The sequence below is a fragment of the Lithobates pipiens genome, unplaced genomic scaffold (genome assembly GCF_037356315.1).
Source record: "Lithobates pipiens isolate NorthernLeopardFrog02 unplaced genomic scaffold, aLitPip1_a1.2 Scaffold_25, whole genome shotgun sequence".
Lineage (NCBI taxonomy): Eukaryota > Metazoa > Chordata > Amphibia > Anura > Ranidae > Lithobates > Lithobates pipiens.
Genome location: NW_027507787.1, coordinates 224754632 through 224775100, shown reverse-complemented (window position 1 = coordinate 224775100; position 20469 = coordinate 224754632). Strand labels below are relative to the sequence as shown.

The 20469-nt window shown below is 42.4% G+C and overlaps 1 protein-coding gene across 3 annotated transcripts in view; it reads left to right on the top strand.

Annotated features, from left to right (window-relative positions):
* Positions 1 to 16226, top strand: part of LOC143930920 (alpha-2-macroglobulin-P-like) — a 110260-nt gene extending 94034 nt beyond the window's left edge. For 2 of the 3 annotated variants that reach the window (XM_077455611.1, XM_077455609.1), the window contains 2 exons: positions 14616 to 14657; positions 15979 to 16226. Coding sequence is in view for 1 of the 3 variants with exons in the window: in XM_077455608.1 (XP_077311734.1) it covers positions 11043 to 12500 (1458 nt within the window). In the remaining 2 variants the exon portion in view is untranslated. Of the gene's footprint in view, positions 1 to 475; positions 12870 to 14615; positions 14658 to 15978 lie in introns of those variants that run through there. The other variant, XM_077455608.1, reaches the window with a different exon arrangement.
* The last annotated feature ends 4243 nt before the right edge of the window (positions 16227 to 20469 follow it).

The window sequence follows — 20469 nt, the reverse complement described above, 5'->3', positions numbered from 1 at the left end:
TACTTGCTGCATGAATTTTTGTATATACTTCACTGTCACATCAGTGCACTTTTTGAAAACAGCACAGTCAGTCCTGGTTTTATACTCTATTGTCACTAATGTATTAGTAATATAATAGCACTAGCACTTTATATATTCTATGTACCAGCATTGGTCACAATCTTTTGAGGATTATAATCTTTTTGTTTTTTTCACTCATATAGCCAGCACGCTGGAAAATATTTATTGTTGTGGAAAATATTTTTAATTTAATTTTTCGTATTAATTTTCATTTTTCACTAGTGCTACACAAAGTGGCAGTATACTGCACACTTTCATTCCTTCTATAATTGGGCTGGTTTAACACTTTTTAGATTTTCAATTTATTTATTGGCACACCAACACCACCAATTTCATTTTTGAACACCACCCACTTTTATGCTGAACACTTCGGACAAATGAGTCCCCGGTGATATATTATTTGATAATACATAGGTATAGCGCCAGATCTATTCACAGCAACCCCCTTCTAATATTAAGGGGAACCCCGTACCCATATTAAAAAAAGGAAAGACGTGTGGCCCCCAGGCCCTATATACTCAGAACAGCAGTATACAGGCGGTGCAAACAAGACAGGGACTCTGTAGGTTTGTTGTGTTAAGTAGAATCTGTTTGTAATTTTGAACTGGTACATGTTTAAAGTGTAGCTCCAGTCAAAAAATCTATTTTTAAGCATTTTGGAAAACATAGGGAGGGGTTATCACCCCTGTATAAAAAAAATTCCCGTATGTCTTTTTTCATCTCACTTCTTGTTGTCTCCTTCCGTTTGCAAGTAGGAGACGTTTGTAAGTTGGATGTTTGAAAGTAGGGGCCTGCCCTATATGCTCTGTAGAAATGGCGGAACAAGGTGTTGGTGTTGCCACAACATTGTAAGCCCTTAAAGTGACTCTTGGTGGGTGCTGGAGTGCCCTGCTGTGAACGATTATATCAAGAATTGTAATTACATGCCATTGTTGAACAGTGGTAGAAAAATTGGGCCTTTGGTGGTTATGGTGGTGGTGCTGGTACCACAACACTATAAGTCCTCACAGTTGCTCTCAGTGGGCACAGGAATGGGCCCTGCTGTGAAATATTATATCAAGAATTGTAATTACATGCCCCTGTTAAACAGGGGCTGAAAAATTGGGCCTTAGGCACTGCTTGCTGGTGCTACGACACTGCAGCCTGTCCCAGATACTCTAGTTGTAGTGCAGGAATGAGCCCTGCTGCAAAGCATTGCATCAAAAATTTTAATTACACGCCCCTGTTAAACAGGGGCTAAAAAATTTGGCCTTAGGCACTGGTGTTGGTGCCACGACACTGCAACTTCTCCCATATACTCTAGTTGTAGTGCAGGAATGAGCCCTGCTGCAAAGCATTGCATCAAAAATTGTAATTACATGCCCCTGTTAAACAGGGGCTTAAAAATTGGGCCTTAGGCACTGGTGCTGGTGCCACGTCACTGCAACCTCTCCCATATACTCTAGTTGTAGTGCAGGAATGAGCCCTGCTGCAAAGCATTGCATCAAAAATTGTAATTACATGCCCCTGTTAAACAGGGGCTGAAAAAATTGGGCTGGTGGCATCACCCAGAACCAAAAATTTTCTTCCAAGATATCAACGGAGGAGGAAGAGGATAGACAGTCAACATAACAGGACAGTCAGCATCAGCATAGTCTTGAAGGGATGTGATATTTCAAAAAAAATTATTCGGTTACATCAGCTTCAGGTACTTGGTAGCTGTGAGTGATCCAAGACTGATTCATCTTTATGAAGGTCAGTCAATCAACCATGTCGGTGGACAGGTGCACCCTGTGATCGGTAACAAAGCCACCAGCAGCACTGAAGGTACATTCCGAAAGAACGCTGAATGCAGGACAGGCCAGTAGCTCAATTGCATACTGTGCAAGCTCTGGCCAGTGATCCATCCTCAAGACCCAGTAAGCCAGAAGATTTTTGGTGGGAAAAGTGTCCAAGTCTGACCTTGCCCCTAGGTATTCCTGCACCATGTAAATCAGACGCTGGTGATGGTTGCTGGAACTGATCATACCTTGGGGCTGCGGACTAAAACATTGTCTGAACGCATCGGTCAGACGGCCACCTTCTCCACCGCTCCTTCTGACCTAAGCCTCAGCAACATGTTGTCCAGGACCAGAAGTTTGTAACCTTCCAGTCTCTGGGAACACGTTGCACAGACCTTTCTGCAAGGCCTCCCAGAGATGTCTCTTCCTCTGCTCCCTCTGCGATGGCAAGATAAGGTCTGCAACCTTACCCTTGTACTGTGGATCAAGAAGAGTGGCCAGCCAGTAATGGTCCCTTTCCTTGATCCGAAGAATACGAGGATCCTTCCGCAGGATTTGCAGGATCAGGGAGGCCATGCAGCGTATGTTGGCTGAGGCATTCGGTCCGGAGTCCTCTGGGTCACTAAGGGCAACATGATCCACAGCTACCTCCTCCAAGCCACGTACAAGTCCACGGATTTCTTGGGACTGTAAATCATCCCTACAAGACTGCTGTTGCTGATGCTGAGTGCAAGGCTCCACTTCCATGCTGACACAATCATCCTCCTCCTCCTCGTCCTTTTCCTGTGTGATGGTGGGACGGCAGGAAAACTGTTTGGATAAAGGGGGTCTTGAGAGGCAAGGAAGTCCTTCTCTTCCTGCCTCTGTTCTGCCTCAAATGCCCTGTCCATTATTCCACGCAGTGTATGCTCCAAGAGTTGGACAAGAGGTACAGTGTCACTGATGCATGTCACTGATGCATGCACTGTCACTGCTCACCATCCTTGTGGCATCCTCAAACGGTGACAGGACAGTGCATGCATCCCTGATCATGTCCCCCTGGCGTGGTGAGAAAAAAACAAGTTCCCCTGCCCCTGTCCTGGTGCCGTAGTCACACGGGTACTCATTGATGGCATGTGCAGCCGCTGCAGCATGGCCAACATTGAGTTCCACCTGGTGGGCATGTCACATATAAGGCGGTACTTGGGCAGGTTCAACTCTTTTTGGAGCTCAGCCAACTGAGCACAGGCATTAAATGATCGGCGGAAATGCACACAGACTTTCCTGGCCTGCTTCAGGACATCCTGTAACCCCGGGTACCTGCCCAAGAACTGCTGCACCACCAAGTTAAGGGCATGAGCTGCACAGGGCACATGGGTCATTTTTCCCTGTCGGAGGGTGGAGGGAAGGTTGGTGCCATTGTCGCAAACCACCAATCCTGGCTTAAGCTGGCGTGGTGTCAACCACCTCTCGGCCTGTCCCTGCAGAGCTAACAAAATATCTGCCCCAGTGTGGCTTCTTTCTCCCAAACAAAGACAGAGCACTGGAAGAGGCCACAGAGGAATAAGAAAAGGAGGGGGTGGAGGAGAGCGGTGTGTCACAACCAGTAGTAGCATTTTGGAGGCGTGGTGGTGGAACAACCTCCAACACTACTGCACCTTGTCCTGCATCCTTCCCAGCTGCCAGAAGAGTGACCCAATGGGCAGTGAAAGACAGGTAACATCCCTGTCCATGCCTGCTGGACCATGAGTCAGCGGTAATATGCACCTTACCCCTGACCGCCCTGTGCAGCGAGGCAAGGACATTGCCTTCCCCATGCCGGTAGAGAACCGGAATCGCCTTCCGTGAGAAAAAGTTGCGTTTGGGGACCTGCCACTGAGGAACCGCACATTGCACAAACTCACGGAAGGGGGTTGAGTCTACCAACTGAAAAGGCAGCAGTTGAAGTGCTAGCAATTTAGCCAAGCTAGCATTCAACCACTGGGCATGTGGATGGCTGGGAGTGAACTTCTTTCTACAGTTCAGCAGCTGGGGCAGGGAAATTTGCCTGCTACAATCGGACGTGGGTGTACTGCTAGCAGAGTTCCCGCAAGCACTTGGCTGTGACACACCTAATTCTACATCTTCATTCCTCTCAGCACAGGTTTCAGAGAGGACTGAATGTCTAGTGGGGTTGGAGATCCCAGCTGATGAGGAGCAAGGAGAGGTCCGCTTTGTTCTTTGGTGTGGGTCTTTGAGGTAAGCTTGCCAACGAGCTGCATGGCAGGTTAACATATGTCTAGTCAAGCATGTGGTGCCCAAGCGGCTGATGTTTTGGCCACGCAAGATACGCTTGAGACATGTTGCAAATAGCAGTGGTGCGATCTGATGCACTCGTCTCAAAGAAGGCCCACACCAAAGAACTTTTAGAATAACGCGCAGAGGCAGCGCCCTGCACAGGCGGAGCTCTGCGGTGTTATTCAGTCAGTGTGCTGCCCCTAAGCTGGCCCCCGGAGGGCATCCTGCCTCATTGGAGATGTGCCTCCTCCTCCTCCTCTCTCCTACCAGGCACCCACGTGGAGTCAGTGCTCTCATCATCCCCTACCTCTTCATCGCTGGAGCAAACCTGGCAGTATGCTGCAGCTTGTGGAACATGACTGCTAGATTGCTGTCCTTCTTTAGCACCCCTCTCTCTGCGCTCACGCTACTGCCTTCCTCTAGCTGAGTATCATCATCAGAGCCTACAAAACACTGGGCATCCTCCAGGAGCATGTACTCAACACTGTGCTCAAAGAGTTCAGGGGGCTCCTCAGGAGGACTTGGTGGGTATAGAGAAGGAGTCACTGATGGTGACATTGAGATGAGGGAAGACGGTGCGTTGGCAGCTGCTTTGCTAGTACCCTGAGCCTGGGTGAGAGAGGATGAGGAGGATGAAGAGGGCTTGGTCATCCACTCTACCAAGTCTTCGGCATGATGCGGCTCAACACGTCCAGCTGCCGAAAATAAGGACAAGCGTGTCCCATGGCCACGTGCTGATGATGATGCACCGTGTCCACGACCAGCACTGTTGTCTCTAGACACAGAGCCTGCTTGCCCTCTTTTATCGGCCCGTGCCTGTCTGCCTCTCCTTGTTGGCCTCCCAGACATGGTAATGGCCTGAAGGGAGATGGGAAAACCAGCAATTGGGTAGTGTATATTGTGCTAGAGGCACACAACACCCACTAACTCCTGAAGATGCCTTTATTATAGAACATCAGCAATAAAGGGTAGATACAGGTGTATATTGTGCTGTGCTGTAGGCACACAACACCCACTAACTCCTGCAGATGCCTTTATTATAGAACAACAGAAATTAAAGGGTAAATACTGGTGTATACTGTGCTGTGCTGGAGGTACACAACACCCACTAACTCCTGCAGATGTGTTTATTATAGAACAACAGAAATTAAAGGGTAGATACCAATGTATACTGTGCTCTGCTGGAGGCACACAACACCCACTAACTCCTGCAGATGCCTTTATTATAGAACACCAGCAATAAAGGGTAGATACAGGTGTATATTGTGCTGTGCTGGAGGCACACAACACCCACTAACTCCTGCAGATGCCTTTATTATAGAACAACAGGAATTAAAGGGTAGATACCGGTGTACACTGTGCTGTGCTGGAGGCACACAACACACAACTAACTCCTGCAGATGGCTCAATTAGAGAAGAGCAATATAGGTAGATACAGGTGTATACTGCACTCAGGGCACACAGACAACACCCACAAACTCCTGCAGATGGCTAATAGCTCAATTACAGAAGAACAATATAGCTATATAGGTAGATACAGGTGTATACTGCACTCAGGGCACACAGACAACACCCACAAACTCTTGCAGATGGCTGAAAGCTCAATTACAGAAGAGCAATATAGCTATATAGGTAGATACAGGTGTATACTGCACTCAGGGCACATAGACAACACCCACAAACTCCTGCAGACGGCTAATAGCTCAATTACAGAAGAGCAATATAGCTATATAGGTAGATACAGGTGTATACTGCACTCAGGGCACACAGACAACACCCAGAAACTCCTGCAGATGGCTGATTAATTAAGCTCAATTACAGAAGAGCAATATACAGTAGGTGCCGCCGATATTGTGTTTCCAGCGCGACAGTATCGCGCTGGTTCCCGGCGACAGGATCCTCTAACCAGCGCGATACCGTTGCGCTGGCTGCAATAGGAAAATGTCATTTTCCTATAGCAGCAAGAGCGAGGCGATAATGTCGCCTCACTCATGAAGCCTGCATGCCTTCTCGGGGGAATACCAGGCCCTTGGGTCTGGTAGGGATTTTAAGGGGAATCCCCTTCGCCAATGTCAAGATATGAAGACATATGCAACACATATCTGCATGTAACTCAGAGTTCCCCTTCAATATAAGAATGTATTTCTTTCTAAAATGTTTCTTGATTCTTTTGGTATTTCTCAATATTGCAACACATATCTTATTTTGACTTATTTTCTGTGTCTTGCTCTTTGCTTGACATGAGATGTCCTGCCAGTAACATGATAAAGCATATTATTCCCAGAAATGATGTTGAAATGTTTTTATGGAAAGTCCCTGTTTATAACATAACTTTTCCCCTTCTTAATTAATATCTAAATTGCCAAATTGTCAGAATGACCTTTAAAATTGTTATTGTGTTCGGGCCAGAATGACCATATGAAATATGAAATAGATTATCCTGGAATGTATTGCGTATTTTGTAACTTGGGAATTTGCCCGCCATACACTGTCATGTTATCATTTTCTTATAAAAGGCTGTAACAAATTGTATTCTTTACCACAACCGCTTGGAAGGTGTGGTCCTCTGTACAGTGAGTATTTCTGAAGTAAACATGCATTGAGACGAATGCTACTTCGTAGATGTCCTTTATTTCAAGGCTCAACATAACAGTTGGTGACCCTCGGACGGTCTTCTTATCTGCTACTCCACCACCGGCTCTCAACCCGCAACAGGAGGGACAGGACAGAGGCCTCAGGTGAGAAACCTTTTATTTCTCATATTAGAAAGTACTGTCTTTCTGTGCGGTTTTGAGGAGCCGGGTGGGGCTTGTGGAATACAGAAGGTAACACGTTCCTTTTTGATTTTACTGCATTCTGTCTATGTATGATTACTGAGAATACTAATGTTACCAGTTATAGCTTAAGCATGCAAAAGTACTTACTTGTCCTTCTTCTTACTCTCAGAAATGACAATGAATATAGTCATGTTATTAAGGGATGTGTAAAATGCAGGTACCACAATTTCTATGAGTGAATAGAAGGTGGTGGATGTTGAATTTTTTGTGTGATTTTTTGAGAAACGTTTGTGGTCCTAAGGCGGATAGGTTTGCCTTCAGCGGATAGCCACAAATGGGTGAATGACCTGCTGTATGTTCTCTGGAATAGGGAGTTGAGAAAGAGACTAGCCTATTACCACTCAGAAAGGAGACGTCCTTCTGAGAGTAGAACGAAGTGAGATATCTCAATATATGTACTGGGCTGCTGGTACACAGCCGTAAGAAGTAAAAAGTAGAGCTCTCAGTCCCGGAGCTCTAAACTATTGTCATTTCTGAAAAGAGTAACAGGGGAAATATAAAGAAAATGGGAAATTTGCTTGAAAAAAATATTTTACCGGTAATGAATACTTTTGGGTTAACAAAAGAAAGGGCAAAGAAATTATTAAAAATAGCAAAGAAAACAGGGTTAAGTGTAGTGAAATTGCATCCAAGCGCTCCTATCATCAAGATGATGGTAAGTGGAGAGCCGGATGCTTTAAAGCATCATGTAAAATGGTGTAAGATTACCAAAAGGGAATACAAAGAGGACCCATCGAAATGGTGGCCCCCCTGAGGGTTCTCTTGATACCCCAACAATTGATGCATTATTTAATTTACTCTTTAAAATGTGTGATTGCGGGGGGACTGAATGTTTAGCTGCTTGGGAAGAAGAGTCCCGAAAGAATTTAAAACCACCCCCTTATAAGATGTGTACTGAGAAAGCTGCTCTACATCTGGAAGATGAAGAGGAACTTCCTAATGATTTTGCAAGAAGGGATTTAGTAATAGCATCCAGAGCAGCTTCTGCCCCTATAGTTGAAATTGATCATATGGGGCAAAGTGAAGAAGACATGGGAGAATAGAGGGCTCCCAGCATCCAGGCTACCCCTCAGCAGCAGTAAGCTGTTTCCAGCTTCTCACAGGAGGGAAGGAGCCGAATGTTAGAGGGAGCCCAAGGGACTTCTCAGCGGAGGAGTAGTTTGGGATCTTCATTGGATAATAGTGAGGGGGTAATATTTGATAAAGATGGACAAATTTGGCAGTACACTCCATCAAAACCAAATGCTTTAGTAAAGTTCACTAAAATAGATAGATTACACACCCCCATAAAACAGACAAGCCAGACTTATACCCCAGTGGTTACGAGGCAAAAAGCAGCAGCAAAGCAGAAAGCTTTAGGGATACTACACACTCCAGATAGGGAAAGAGAAACAAGGGAATTGATCAGGTCCCTATTAAAGGAGAAGCCGGTAGAAAAGCCGGTAGAGCAGATGCCCCTAAGGGAAGTGGCCCTGCTAGGAGGGGTAGTGGGAGATCAATATGTAGCTAATATGGCTCAAGTTTATGTCCCATGGAAGCCTAGTGAGATAAGAGCAATTGTGGCAAAACTGCCCAATATGGAAAAATGTCCTAAGAAATGGTATGGGAAAATGATGTGGATGGAAAGGACTCAACAAGCAACATATACAGATATGTGGATCTTGATTGACTGTGTGGTGCCTGAAAAGTATGTGGATGTATGTAACGTATTTGCAAAGAATAAGGGTGCTTGTGAACAATAAAATGTTAGAGAGAAGTAAGTGATGAGTTAGCAAATGGGTTAATCTCTCCCTATCGGTGTGCACGGGACAGCTAGCAAATTGCAGATGTGCTTATGATTTTCTGAAAGGGAGGGGTCAACAGGCTCCGTGTCAGTGAGGGAACAGTGCGGCAGACGCCTGCTGCTACAGTTTCTGACTCAGCAATAAGAATTTAAGAAGAATTAAAAGAAAGTGTAAAGACATGGTCTGGTTAACAGTTTCATGGGAGGATTGTTATAGGAAGTTAAAGAATGGAGAAATAAGCCAGCGCTAAGTGGATCTTAAAGAATCTAAGAGATTAATAAGGATAGCGATAAAAATAGTAAATGTATAACAAGTTCCCATACCTAAGAAAACAGCACTGCAAATGGAAAGTATTGAAGTGCAGGTTGTAGCTCTTCAAATTAAACGAGAAAGACAAAAAAGACTTTGTTAAACATATGTGATGCCAATTTTCCTACTTTGAATCAGCAGGTATTTTCTTGGTTAAGATAAGTAATGATGTAATTACTGCCAACGTCACTGAACCTCTATAGGTAAGAGGTGGTGTATCGCCATACTCCCCTAGCAGTCTGCTAGACAGAGAAAATATAAGAGTAACTATAGTTTTAATGCCTGAAGGGATGGGAGTAAAACATACTTGAAGCAAAGGGAGATGTTAAATTTGCTCCTTATGCCAGAACTTTATTAACCCTAAATAGGAGGGATTACAAGAAGCCCACAAGGGGCTTATGAATCCAGCAGTCTGGATTACTGGAAATTTTCACCAGACTATATGAAAGTGGCCACGGTGAAAAGTCATGGGGATTTAGCCCTGTCAGTACCAAGAATTTTTCAGTATCTTGAGTAGAGAAGTCACCGGAGGAAGCTGCCCGGTGATTAAGAATAGATAATAAATAAAAAAAATAAAAATTTTACTGGATGAAGGAGACTCAATCCTCCACTAGTATTAGGTCTTTTACAAGTATTATTAAAGCGACATACAAAGGGTAGTTATAAGTTTATCGAGGACAAATTAACCCCAGCAGTGAAGAAAGAAATGAAAGAAATTTTACTGACAACCCCAAATCTTGGGCTACCTGACTATACTAAACCTTACTACCTATTTTGTGTAACAAGCCAATGAATATGCTAAAGGAGCAATCTACGAATAGCCATCCACTGCCATGCCTATGTTGTTTCTGACTGACTTACTTGTTGATTTACACATTTTGTCTGCCTTACAGGAAAACTCACCTCACAGACCATCCTGGTGCTCCAAAGGGGCTGTTTGTGATGAGGATGGCCTGTGGACTATGAAGGGAAAAATGGTTGCTCCTCCAACTCTGTTTCCTTATTTGTTTGCTTTGAGCCATGGGCCTTGCCATGTCTCAACAGGAGGGATGTGTTGGGTGGCGAACAAACACTGGTGGGCTCCAGGCTTTCATACATATGCTGCTAAATAGATTAATGAATGTGCAATATGTCAAATGCATAACATTGCAAAACCAGTGCCCACTCATATGAAGCATATTGCACATACTGAGGAGCCGTTTCAAATTGTGCAGATTGACTTCTCAGATATACCCCCTTGTGGTCGGCTCAAGTATCTTTTAGTTTGCATGTGCCAGGAGTAATGCCCGAACAGTAGTAAAATGTCTCATTAGAGAGTTAATCCCAAGATTTGGTATAGGGGCTGTTTTCTCCTCAGATAGAGGTACACACTTTGATAACAAGTTAATGGCAGAAGTGGTGAATATTCTGGGGATAAGACAGCAGCTGCACACCCCATATAGGCCACAAGCTAGCGGGATGGTGGAGTGCAGCAATCAAACTTTAAAGGGGTATCTGGCCAAGATAACTACTAATGGGAAAAGCACATGTGTAGAAGCACTGCCAATAGCCTTAGCTACCATTAGGACCACCCCTAAGGAGAAGCATGGACTATCACCCTTTGATATACTATTTGGGCGACCGCCTAAGAGACTTCCTGCAACCCTTGTGCCACCAGAGACAGTGACTTTGCTAAAAGGTCAAGATGCCATGATAGACTATTTACGCAAATTGGCAAATGTGTTTTCTGATACCTTTTCCAGAGCCAAAGCAGGACAACCAGTGGATACAAGTGAAGGAACACATGTACATCAAGAATCGAATACCCCGGACCACTTTGTCTCCTAGGTGGAAAGGTCCGTTTCAGATCATTCTTGAATCTCCAACTGCTGTAAAGCTGAAAGACTACAAGTACTGGGTTCATGGTTCCCATTGTAAAAAGACTATAGGTCCGATGGAACATACAGATCATTCTGCTGTTAGCAGGTATTCTTCTTTACCCTTGCCTTCTAGGTCATCACCGCCAATCACTCGTGCCAGAGCCAGAAGACTCCAGAATGAATCTCCTGGGGCCTAGACCGAATGTGGAGTTATGGAGCGTTATCCTCTGTGGTGGAGTGGTGGTGTGGATCACAGTCATGGCATTCAAATGGACATACCATAAAGAAAAGGGTAAGATACATGACACCTACCTTTTCAATGCCACTGTCACAAGTGAAAAATTGCAATCTGAAGAGAGCCGTAATCCCAATCAAAGAACAAGAAGAGACACTCATGAGTATCATGTTAAATTGGGTGAACCCTTTCATAACTCCTTTGTGTCCATGCATCTACATGCAGCAAAAAGACTGAACATTTCTAATTGCTGGATATGCACACATGCACCTATATCATATAAGACTATACCCTTATTAGGTGTGCCCAGCACATTGGCCGAAATAGAGAACAATGCCCACTTTGAAGATGTAAGCAGACCTATGGTTGACAGAGTTGTTTTACTCCTGTTGTTCACTAATGCTCCAATGAAAATTCCCTCGGTCTATATAAACTTCACTGGAGAATACTCATCTGAGCTGCTTACTCAGGGTTTCCAAAGTACTACCAGACCTATTGGGAACTCCAACTGTATGAACAATGCTGAGATCAGATATTGGTTTGATGGTAAGGATACAGCATGGAGCACAGATCGGTATCAGGAACTACATGACTACACGCATCGACAACATTCTAGACAAAACAATATGAAATTATTAATGTGTTTGCAGGTGTATAATTTCAAGAAGGCTTGTGCAGCTCCCCCAGGTTATTACTTTATATGTGGGAAGAAAGCATATAATTGGATCCCTTTAAATTCTATGGGGGTTTGTTATTTTGGGAGAGTAATACCTGCCTCTTGGTATATGAGTAACGATGAGTTTAAGGAGTCTCAAATCCGTAAAATCCCCATACATCTTTTAAAAAAGAGATTTAGATTCTCAGTCAGAACCTGGGGGGAGGAAGAGAATCATGATGAGGTTAAAGATCCTGATATGAACAAGGAGGGTGAGACTAACATTGAGATACCGCCACTTATGGTTGAGGAAAATACTAATGATACTGATACTAGTGATATTGACACTAATGTAGAGTCACATGACAAGGAAATAAAGCCAATATTCTCCATACCATGGGTAAATAGATGTTGTATCAAAAAGGCATTCAGTTTTATCATTGATTTAGCTGACTTGATTGATAATATTACAGCATTGTATGATAGGAACTTTGTGGCTCTTGCCACAGAACTAAAAATGGTTAAAAAGGAGATTTTGCAGCCCCGGCTGGTGCTGGATTATCTTACAGCAAGCCAGGGAGGAATATGCACCATAGTGAGAACAGGCTGTTGTAACTACATTGGAAATTATACTAAAGCAGAAGATGCCATCATTTCACATGTGGAACAGGTGCAACAGCTTAAGCTCAATTTTCGGAAAGAGCATACTGAAACTGCTTGGGTTGAAGGAAGTTGGGAAAGCTAGACTTCCTGGCTTAATCCTGTCAACTGGTTTTCAAGCATTGGAGGTTGGTTTGCTGGTATATTACATGGTATCCTTTATATTGTTGGTATCATAGTACTTATAATCCTTATAATCAAATGTGCACCTATGTTATTCAAATGTTGTTTGAAAATAACTACCACTTCTTGTAGTGCTATTTGGAAAGCTTGTACTAATACTGGTTCTTTTGAGCCCCAAAGGTCAAAAATCAGAACTGCTCATGAGATGGTGGCTTTTATACCTGGAGTCCAACCCAGAGACACAGAGGAAGTCTAAAGAGGAATACCCAAAGAATTATAAACATAGGAGGGGATGTCAAGATATGAAGACATATGCAACACATATCTGCATGTAACTCAGAGTTCCCCTTCAATATAAGAATGTATTTCTTTCTAAAATGTTTCTTGATTCTTTTGGTATTTCTCAATATTGCAACACATATCTTATTTTGACTTATTTTCTGTGTCTTGCTCTTTGCTTGACATGAGATGTCCTGCCAGTAACATGATAAAGCATATTATTCCCAGAAATGATGTTGAAATGTTTTTATGGAAAGTCCCTGTTTATAACATAACTTTTCCCCTTCTTAATTAATATCTAAATTGCTAAATTGTCAGAATGACCTTTAAAATTGTTATTGTGTTCGGGCCAGAATGACCATATGAAATATGAAATAGATTATCCTGGAATGTATTGCGTATTTTGTAACTTGGGAATTTGCCCGCCATACACTGTTATGTTATCATTTTCTTATAAAAGGCTGTAACAAATTGTATTCTTTACCACAACCGCTTGGAAGGTGTGGTCCTCTGTACAGTGAGTATTTCTGAAGTAAACATGCATTGAGACGAATGCTACTTCGTAGATGTCCTTTATTTCAAGGCTCAACATAACACCGAAAAAAACGGCGTGGGGTCCCCCCCAAAATCCATACCAGACCCCTATCCGAGCACGCAGCCCGGCCAGGAAAGGGGGTGGGGACGAGCGAGCGCCCCCCTCCTGGACCGTACCAGGCCACCAGAAGACCAGAAGAACGGGCCACCGCTAGTAAAAGAGCTGGAAGAAGAAGCGGTGGCCCGGCAAGAAGAACCGAAGAGGGGGGCAAGACCCCCGAAGTCGGAAGAAGAGGGTGGTGGCGGCGAAGAAGAATGCCGGGCTCCTCCGCTAGTAAAAGAGCTAGCAGTAGATAGCGGAGGAGTCCGGCGAGAAGACCCCCGAATACGGAAGACCCCCGGAGCTGTGCAATAAACTATTTTAACCCTTGTGTGTTGTTTTTTTTACTTTTGTTCACAGGTGAATGGGTAGGGGTACATTGTACCCCATACTCATTCACATAGGGTGGGGGGCCGGGATCTGGGGGCCCCCTTATTAAAGGGGGCTCCCGGATTCCGATAAGCCCCCCGCCCGCAGACCCCAACAACCAACGGCCAGGGTTGTCGGGAAGAGGCCCTTGTCCTCATCAACATGGGGACAAGGTGCTTTGGGGAAGGGGGGGCGCATGGCCCCCCCTTCCCCAAGGCACCCCCCATGTTGAGGGCGCGCAGCCTGGTACGGTTCAGGAGGGGAGGCACTCATTCGTCCCCACCCCCTTTCCTGGCCGGCCGGGCTGCGTAGGGGTCTGGTATGGATTTTGGGGGGGCCCATGTCATTTTTTTCGCCGAAGGGGATTCCCCTTAAAATCCCTACCAGACCTAAGGGCCTGGTATGCCCCCGAGAAGGCATGCAGGCTTCATGAGTGAGGCGACATTATCGCCTCGGTCTTTCTGCTATAGGAAAATAACATTTTCCTATTGCAGGCAGCGCAACAGTATCGCGCTGGTTAGAGGAGCCTGTCGCCGGGAACCAGTGTGATACTGTTGCGCTGGAAATACAATATTGGCGGCACCTACTGTAGTAAAGTATGCTATGCATATTAGCTCTTTATGACTTTGACTTGCAGCTTTTCTTTTATTATTATTTTTTTTGTGGGTTTGCAACCACTTTAATTTCTGTCCTTTGGAAAAGTCCAAACACAACTGTTGTGGTAATGTATATTAAGTTACTGATTTGTAGCCAAAAAATAAAACATGAAATGTAAAATACTGTCTTATCTTGCAGATGATCGCGCGGCTGCAGACTATAATCATCCTTGTAGTACTGGTAAGATGTTTTCTGGAATCTAAAACTAACTAAATAACTAACTAATAATAACTAACTATTAAATTATAGGTATTGGAATTTCCTTTAAAAATTTGTTAGTCAACATAACAAATACGAATTTATCTAAAGTTGTGAATTATCCGAAATAACGAATGCCGCATCTAAACAAATGAAACATAATGAATTATTATTATTATTAATAATAATAATAATAATAATAATAATAATAATAATACATTTTTATGATTGTTATTTATTATTATTAATTTGTTGCATTCCATTCGTTTAGATACAGCATTCGTTATTTAGAATAATTAGCAATTCGTTATGTTGACTAATAGCCAAATTTAAAGGAAATTCCAATACCTATAATTTAATAGTTAGTTTGTAGTAATAGCTAAAGTGGAGGGCCACCCTAAAAAAAAAAGTATATTAACATTCTTAAAAAATATTTAAAAGAAAATTGAATTATTATTTTTTTAACTCACCAGAAACCCCTGTTGCTAGGCAGTGTTCCTAATCTGCTTCTTCCTATTCCGCGGCGCTGTTTCTTCAATTCCTCCTCAGCGAGCAGCCCCGTTGTCTTCTGGGACATGTGTGTGTCCCAGGAAACAACGGGGCATGCGCAGGAGGAAACGGGCAGTGTAGCTGCAAGGCTCCACTGCCTGTTTCCCTTAGACGATCTGATGGACGGATCAGCCTCGGGACGGCCATCATCGCGTGCTCGCTGGACAGGTAAGTGTCCTTATTAAAAGTCAGCAGCTAGTATTTCAGATACTCAAATTTTCAATCTTATTTTCATTCTTTTGAATTTTTGTTCTTATTTTCACATTTTTGAGGTTCCTACTTTCCGAAATTTAGATTTTTGGATTTTCAAATTTCCAAATAATCAAATTTACAAATTCACAAAGATATGATTTTTTTAATATTCAAATTCACAGATTTTGAAATATTCAAATTTACAAATTTGACAAAATTTGTTAAACGAATTCGGATCAAAGCGAATTGCACATGCCTAGTCACCCACATGTCCAGCTATTATTGCTAAGTCAGTACTATTAATGATATGATATCAATTTAGATAATAAAAAGATAATTTAAATGTCATAACTGAAAGTTTACACAGAACAGAAGAAATGTGGAAGAAATTGCTAATTTAAAATTTATTCAGGAACACACCGCAACATCTACAGATCACGTGACCTGGTTCTGTCTTGAGCACAGTAACACTTATGTAGCAGTAACTAAACCAGCTATATACATGATGTCAAACATTCATTTCCATCACTGGTAATTTTCTCATTCTGACTTTGATTGTTAGGTAAAAATGTTGGCAATTCAAGATAGAGGAATGAAGACTCGGAACGTTGGCAGGAGCAGTACCCACATTCCGGTATTCACAGGAACAAATATGTCAACTGTGTCACTTAATCTGCAGGGAATAAGATTTTCACTATCGTATCTTTCATCAGACCAACTTCTTTTACATACCAGTAAATAGTCATTCTCCATGGTCATCTTTCTGTGTTCTTTACTATAAGGATATGTGAAATAAAAATATGTACAATGTGTGTGCCTTTTCATGACTTTATATTCAGTCAATCTGTTAAAGAGTAAATCCACTAAAGATTGATAACTGAATGCTGACATTTGTTCTGAAGATAACTGTCCAAGAGGACATTTGCCTCATTTTGGAAAGAACTCCTACTTTCATATTGCTATACCTGACCTCCCAACATTTTGAGATAGCAATGAGGGACACCTACTAGCAAACGTATGTAGGCATAGGACGCGCCCCCTGTCACACCCTCTTAAAGGCAAAATTAACCAAAACAAAAGGTTAATCAAATCCACAAGAGCTTTTTTTTTTTTTTTTTTTTTTTTTACCACTACTATTCCTTTATATTGGCTTTTAAAATAAAAAAATGCACCAATTTACAATTTGGATGAAAGGTTTAGCACTGGGAAACACTTTTTGATAGATAAATAGTGCATTTTATATACAACTATATAGATCAGACCAAAATGAGGGACAAATGAGGGGGGGCGAGGGACAGAGGGACATTGCTCCAAATCAGGGACAGTCCCTCGAAATCAGGGACAGTTGGGAGCTATGTTTTTTTTTATCATCTCAACTCCTCTTTGTATATGACCCAAAGGGTCACTTCTAATGAGCTTAAAGTGGAAGTAAACTCCCCTATCGTTTTCAGCCAAGGAAGCTGCCATCTTTGCCTCTGTTTAATCTTCAACTGCTATGGTGCTGCACATGTGATTCGTTATGACACCAGCCATTGGATGGTTTGATAGTTTGGCTGAGAGCACAGCCAATATGCAGTTAGCATTCCCAGCATGCCTTTTTTTTTTTTCTGTTTAAATCGATGGGTTTACTTCCACTTTAATGTGGACCTTCAGTAATTTTTTTCATCTTTCCGTCTATTAAATCTTAGGCCCTTGTTGTTTTACCTTTGGATAGTAAAACATATATATTTTTTCTGACAGTAAATACCTTTATATAGCCCACTTCCTGTTTCTTGTCTTGTCATTATTCTTATCTTGTCATTATCCTTGTTTGGTGCAAAGATGTGCAGAAAAATTTGGTGGTGATGAAAAGTGAAGAGGGGATCCAGTACAGTGCTCCAGAATCATCCACCGCACCTAGAGTTGCCACCTCATCCCTTTAAACCCGAACACATATTGATTACACAGGTTTCGTGGCTGATTAAGGTGGTAATTAAACTCACTTGGTGCCTTATCTGCACTAAATTAGTCTCAGAACCTGTGTAATTCATATGTGTTCAGGTTTAAAGGGATGAGGTGGCAACCCTAACCGCACCCTTGTGAAATGGATACTCACCGCAGAGTATGTACAGGTCTCCACCAACTCAGTAGTCCGTTCACCACACTTCCTGTGTCGATGTTCTGTATGTTGCTATTCGATACAGAAAACACACTCCTTCATAACTCCATGCTTGCTCTCCTCCTCCGGCCCCATCTACTTCTCTCTTTGTGATTCCAGGCTAGGTCTGCTCATTAGATCTCTGTACTGTATCTTTTCTAACCTTTCCAGTGCCCTTGTTGTATGCCCTGTTTTTGTTTATGTGCCTTACATGCACCCCTTTCCGAGACTTCTGACCAGACAATTTAGATCAACAATAAAGACACTTTACTGAGGTAGTTGCAAGAAACAAGTAAACAGTTCTCAGACTTCTTTCGCACACTTTCCTGTACAAAGCTCTCTAAGGCCCCATTCACACCTGAGTGTTTTGTAGCTTGAAGCCTGAAGCTACAAAATGCTGGAGGGGAAAAAATCTATTATTCTCTATGGAGATGGTTCACACTTCCACTCCAAAATGCCTGAAGCCAGAAGCTCCAAAACGCCTGAAGCTCAAACAAGTTCTGGAAATTTGTTTTTTAGGGAGATTTGGGTGTTTTTTCTGCTTTTTACATGGATGACCTTTTGACTTTCTGCCTGAAAACGCTAGTATGAATGGGGCCTAAGTGCCCCAAAGTACTGTAGAGCCCCATGAGGCAGTCATACTTTAGACACGTGGCTAAATCCATACTAATCCCTTCTTGGGGCAATAGTCCATAATAGGCAGTAAATCCACAATAGGTAGTAATGATCGATAACTGGGTCCAGCTTAAGGCGCCAAAAGTCCGTATAAACTAACTAATAATAACTTAACTATTACTATCAAATTATAGGTATTGGAATTCCCTTTTCAAATTTGGCAATTATTGAACGTAACTAATACAAATTTATCCGAAATGGCAAATTATCCGAAATAATGAATGTCGTATCTAAACAAATTGAATTGAACAAATTAATAATAATAATAAATAATAATAATAAAAACAAAATTATTATTATTTTTATTATTTATTAGTTCCATTCCATTTATTTAGATGCAGCATTCGTTATTTTGGATAATTAGTTACTTCGGATAATTAGTTACTTCGGATAAATTTGTATTCGTTATATTCACTAATAGCCAAATTTGAAAGGAAAACTAACTATAATAATAGTTAGCTATTCCTAGTTATCCTTTCAAATTTTCAGATTTTCCTTCTTAATTTCAAATTTCTCAAATTTACAGAATTATGAGTTTATGAATTGCGATCATAATGAATGACCCGAAAAAAAAAACAAAAAAAAAAAAAAAACGAATGAAACAAAAATGAACAAATTTTTCAGCAGTACACGTTTACCATCTAGAGCCACAGACTCCAGACCCTATTAGGAACCCTAACTGCCCCCCCCCCCGGGTGGCTCAGACTGACAGCATAACAGCTATATTTTGGCAATATTTCCCCAGGCCGACCCTCAGGCGACTAATGGGCTCCTATTTATATGGTATGACCTGCAGGGGGCAGTTACCTTCCTGAAAAGAGTGGTAAAAAAAGCCTGGACAGCAGCATTGACCCTTTCTTCTCAGGATCCACAAGCTCAGCAGGTCAACCTAGGGACAACTACATTACTACATTGTAGCAATTTGCAACACAGTTGATCTAGTTAAAGTGGGCCTTCAGTCATTTTTTAATCTTTCCATCTATTAAATTTTCTGCCCTTGTTGTTTTAACTTTGGATAGTGTAACATTTTTTTCTGCCGGTAATTACCTTATACAGCTCACTTCCTGATTCTTGTCTGGTCATTAGGGATGAGCTTCGAGTTCGAGTGGAACTCATGTTCGACTCGAACATTGCCTGTTCACCTGTTCACCAAACAGCGAACAATTTGGGGTGTTCACTGCAAATTCGAAAAGCCACGGAACACCCTGTACAAGTCTATGGGAGAAATCTAAAGTGCTAATTTTAAAGGCTTATATGCAAGTTATTGTCATAAAAAGTGTATGGGGACCTGGGTCCTGCCCCAGGGGACATGTATCAATGCAGAAAAAGTTTTAAAAACGGCTGTTTTTTAGGGAGCAGTGATTTTAATAATGCTTAAAGTGAAATAATAAAAGTCTAATATTCCTTTAAATATCGTACCTGGGGGGTGTCTATAGTATGCCTGTATCCCCTTAATATCCATACCAGACCTGAATGACCTGGTAATTGAATTTGGGGAAACCTCACGCTTTTTTTTTTTTTAATCAATGACTTTCAATGACTGTTCTCTGCTCTTTAACCTCAGAGCAAGAAAACACTTTAGAACCCTCTTGGAAGCACCTGCTTACAAGTAGGTGAGGTTTTAGTAGCTTAGAATAGAACAACCCCCACCAGACATTTCCTTTAGCTGGTAATAAGGCCTCATACACACTGTTGCTTCTAAACTCACGTTTAGGAGCTTTTGGCATTTTTTTTGCCAAAGCCCCTGAACTCAACTCAACTCTCGTTTCTCCAAGAATATCTCGCACTGGGAGACAGTAATGAAAATGTATTACCAATGATACTACACGCTAAGTAGATTAGCCCGAATATTTCCATTCCACTCCCCGAAATGTTGGAGGAACTGTGATGCTGACGGCAACATATTCCACTTGTGGTGGGAATGCCCCCACATAGCCTCCTTTTGGAAGAGTTTTGCTAACCTACTACATGACATTACTGGTATCTTGTATATACTAACACCTCAGGTAGCTCTCTTTGGTCTAGGCTAGGGATGAGCCACTCCCCCGGCCCCCCACCCCCCCACCCCCATTCGGTTCGTGTCAGAACATGCGAACACCGTTAAAGTCTATGGGACACAAATGTAAAAAATCAAAAGTGCTACTTTTAAAAGGCTTATATGCAAGTTCTTGCCCTAAAAAGTGTTTGGGACCCAGGTCCTGCCCCAGGGGACATGTATCAATGCAAAAGAAAGTTTTAAAA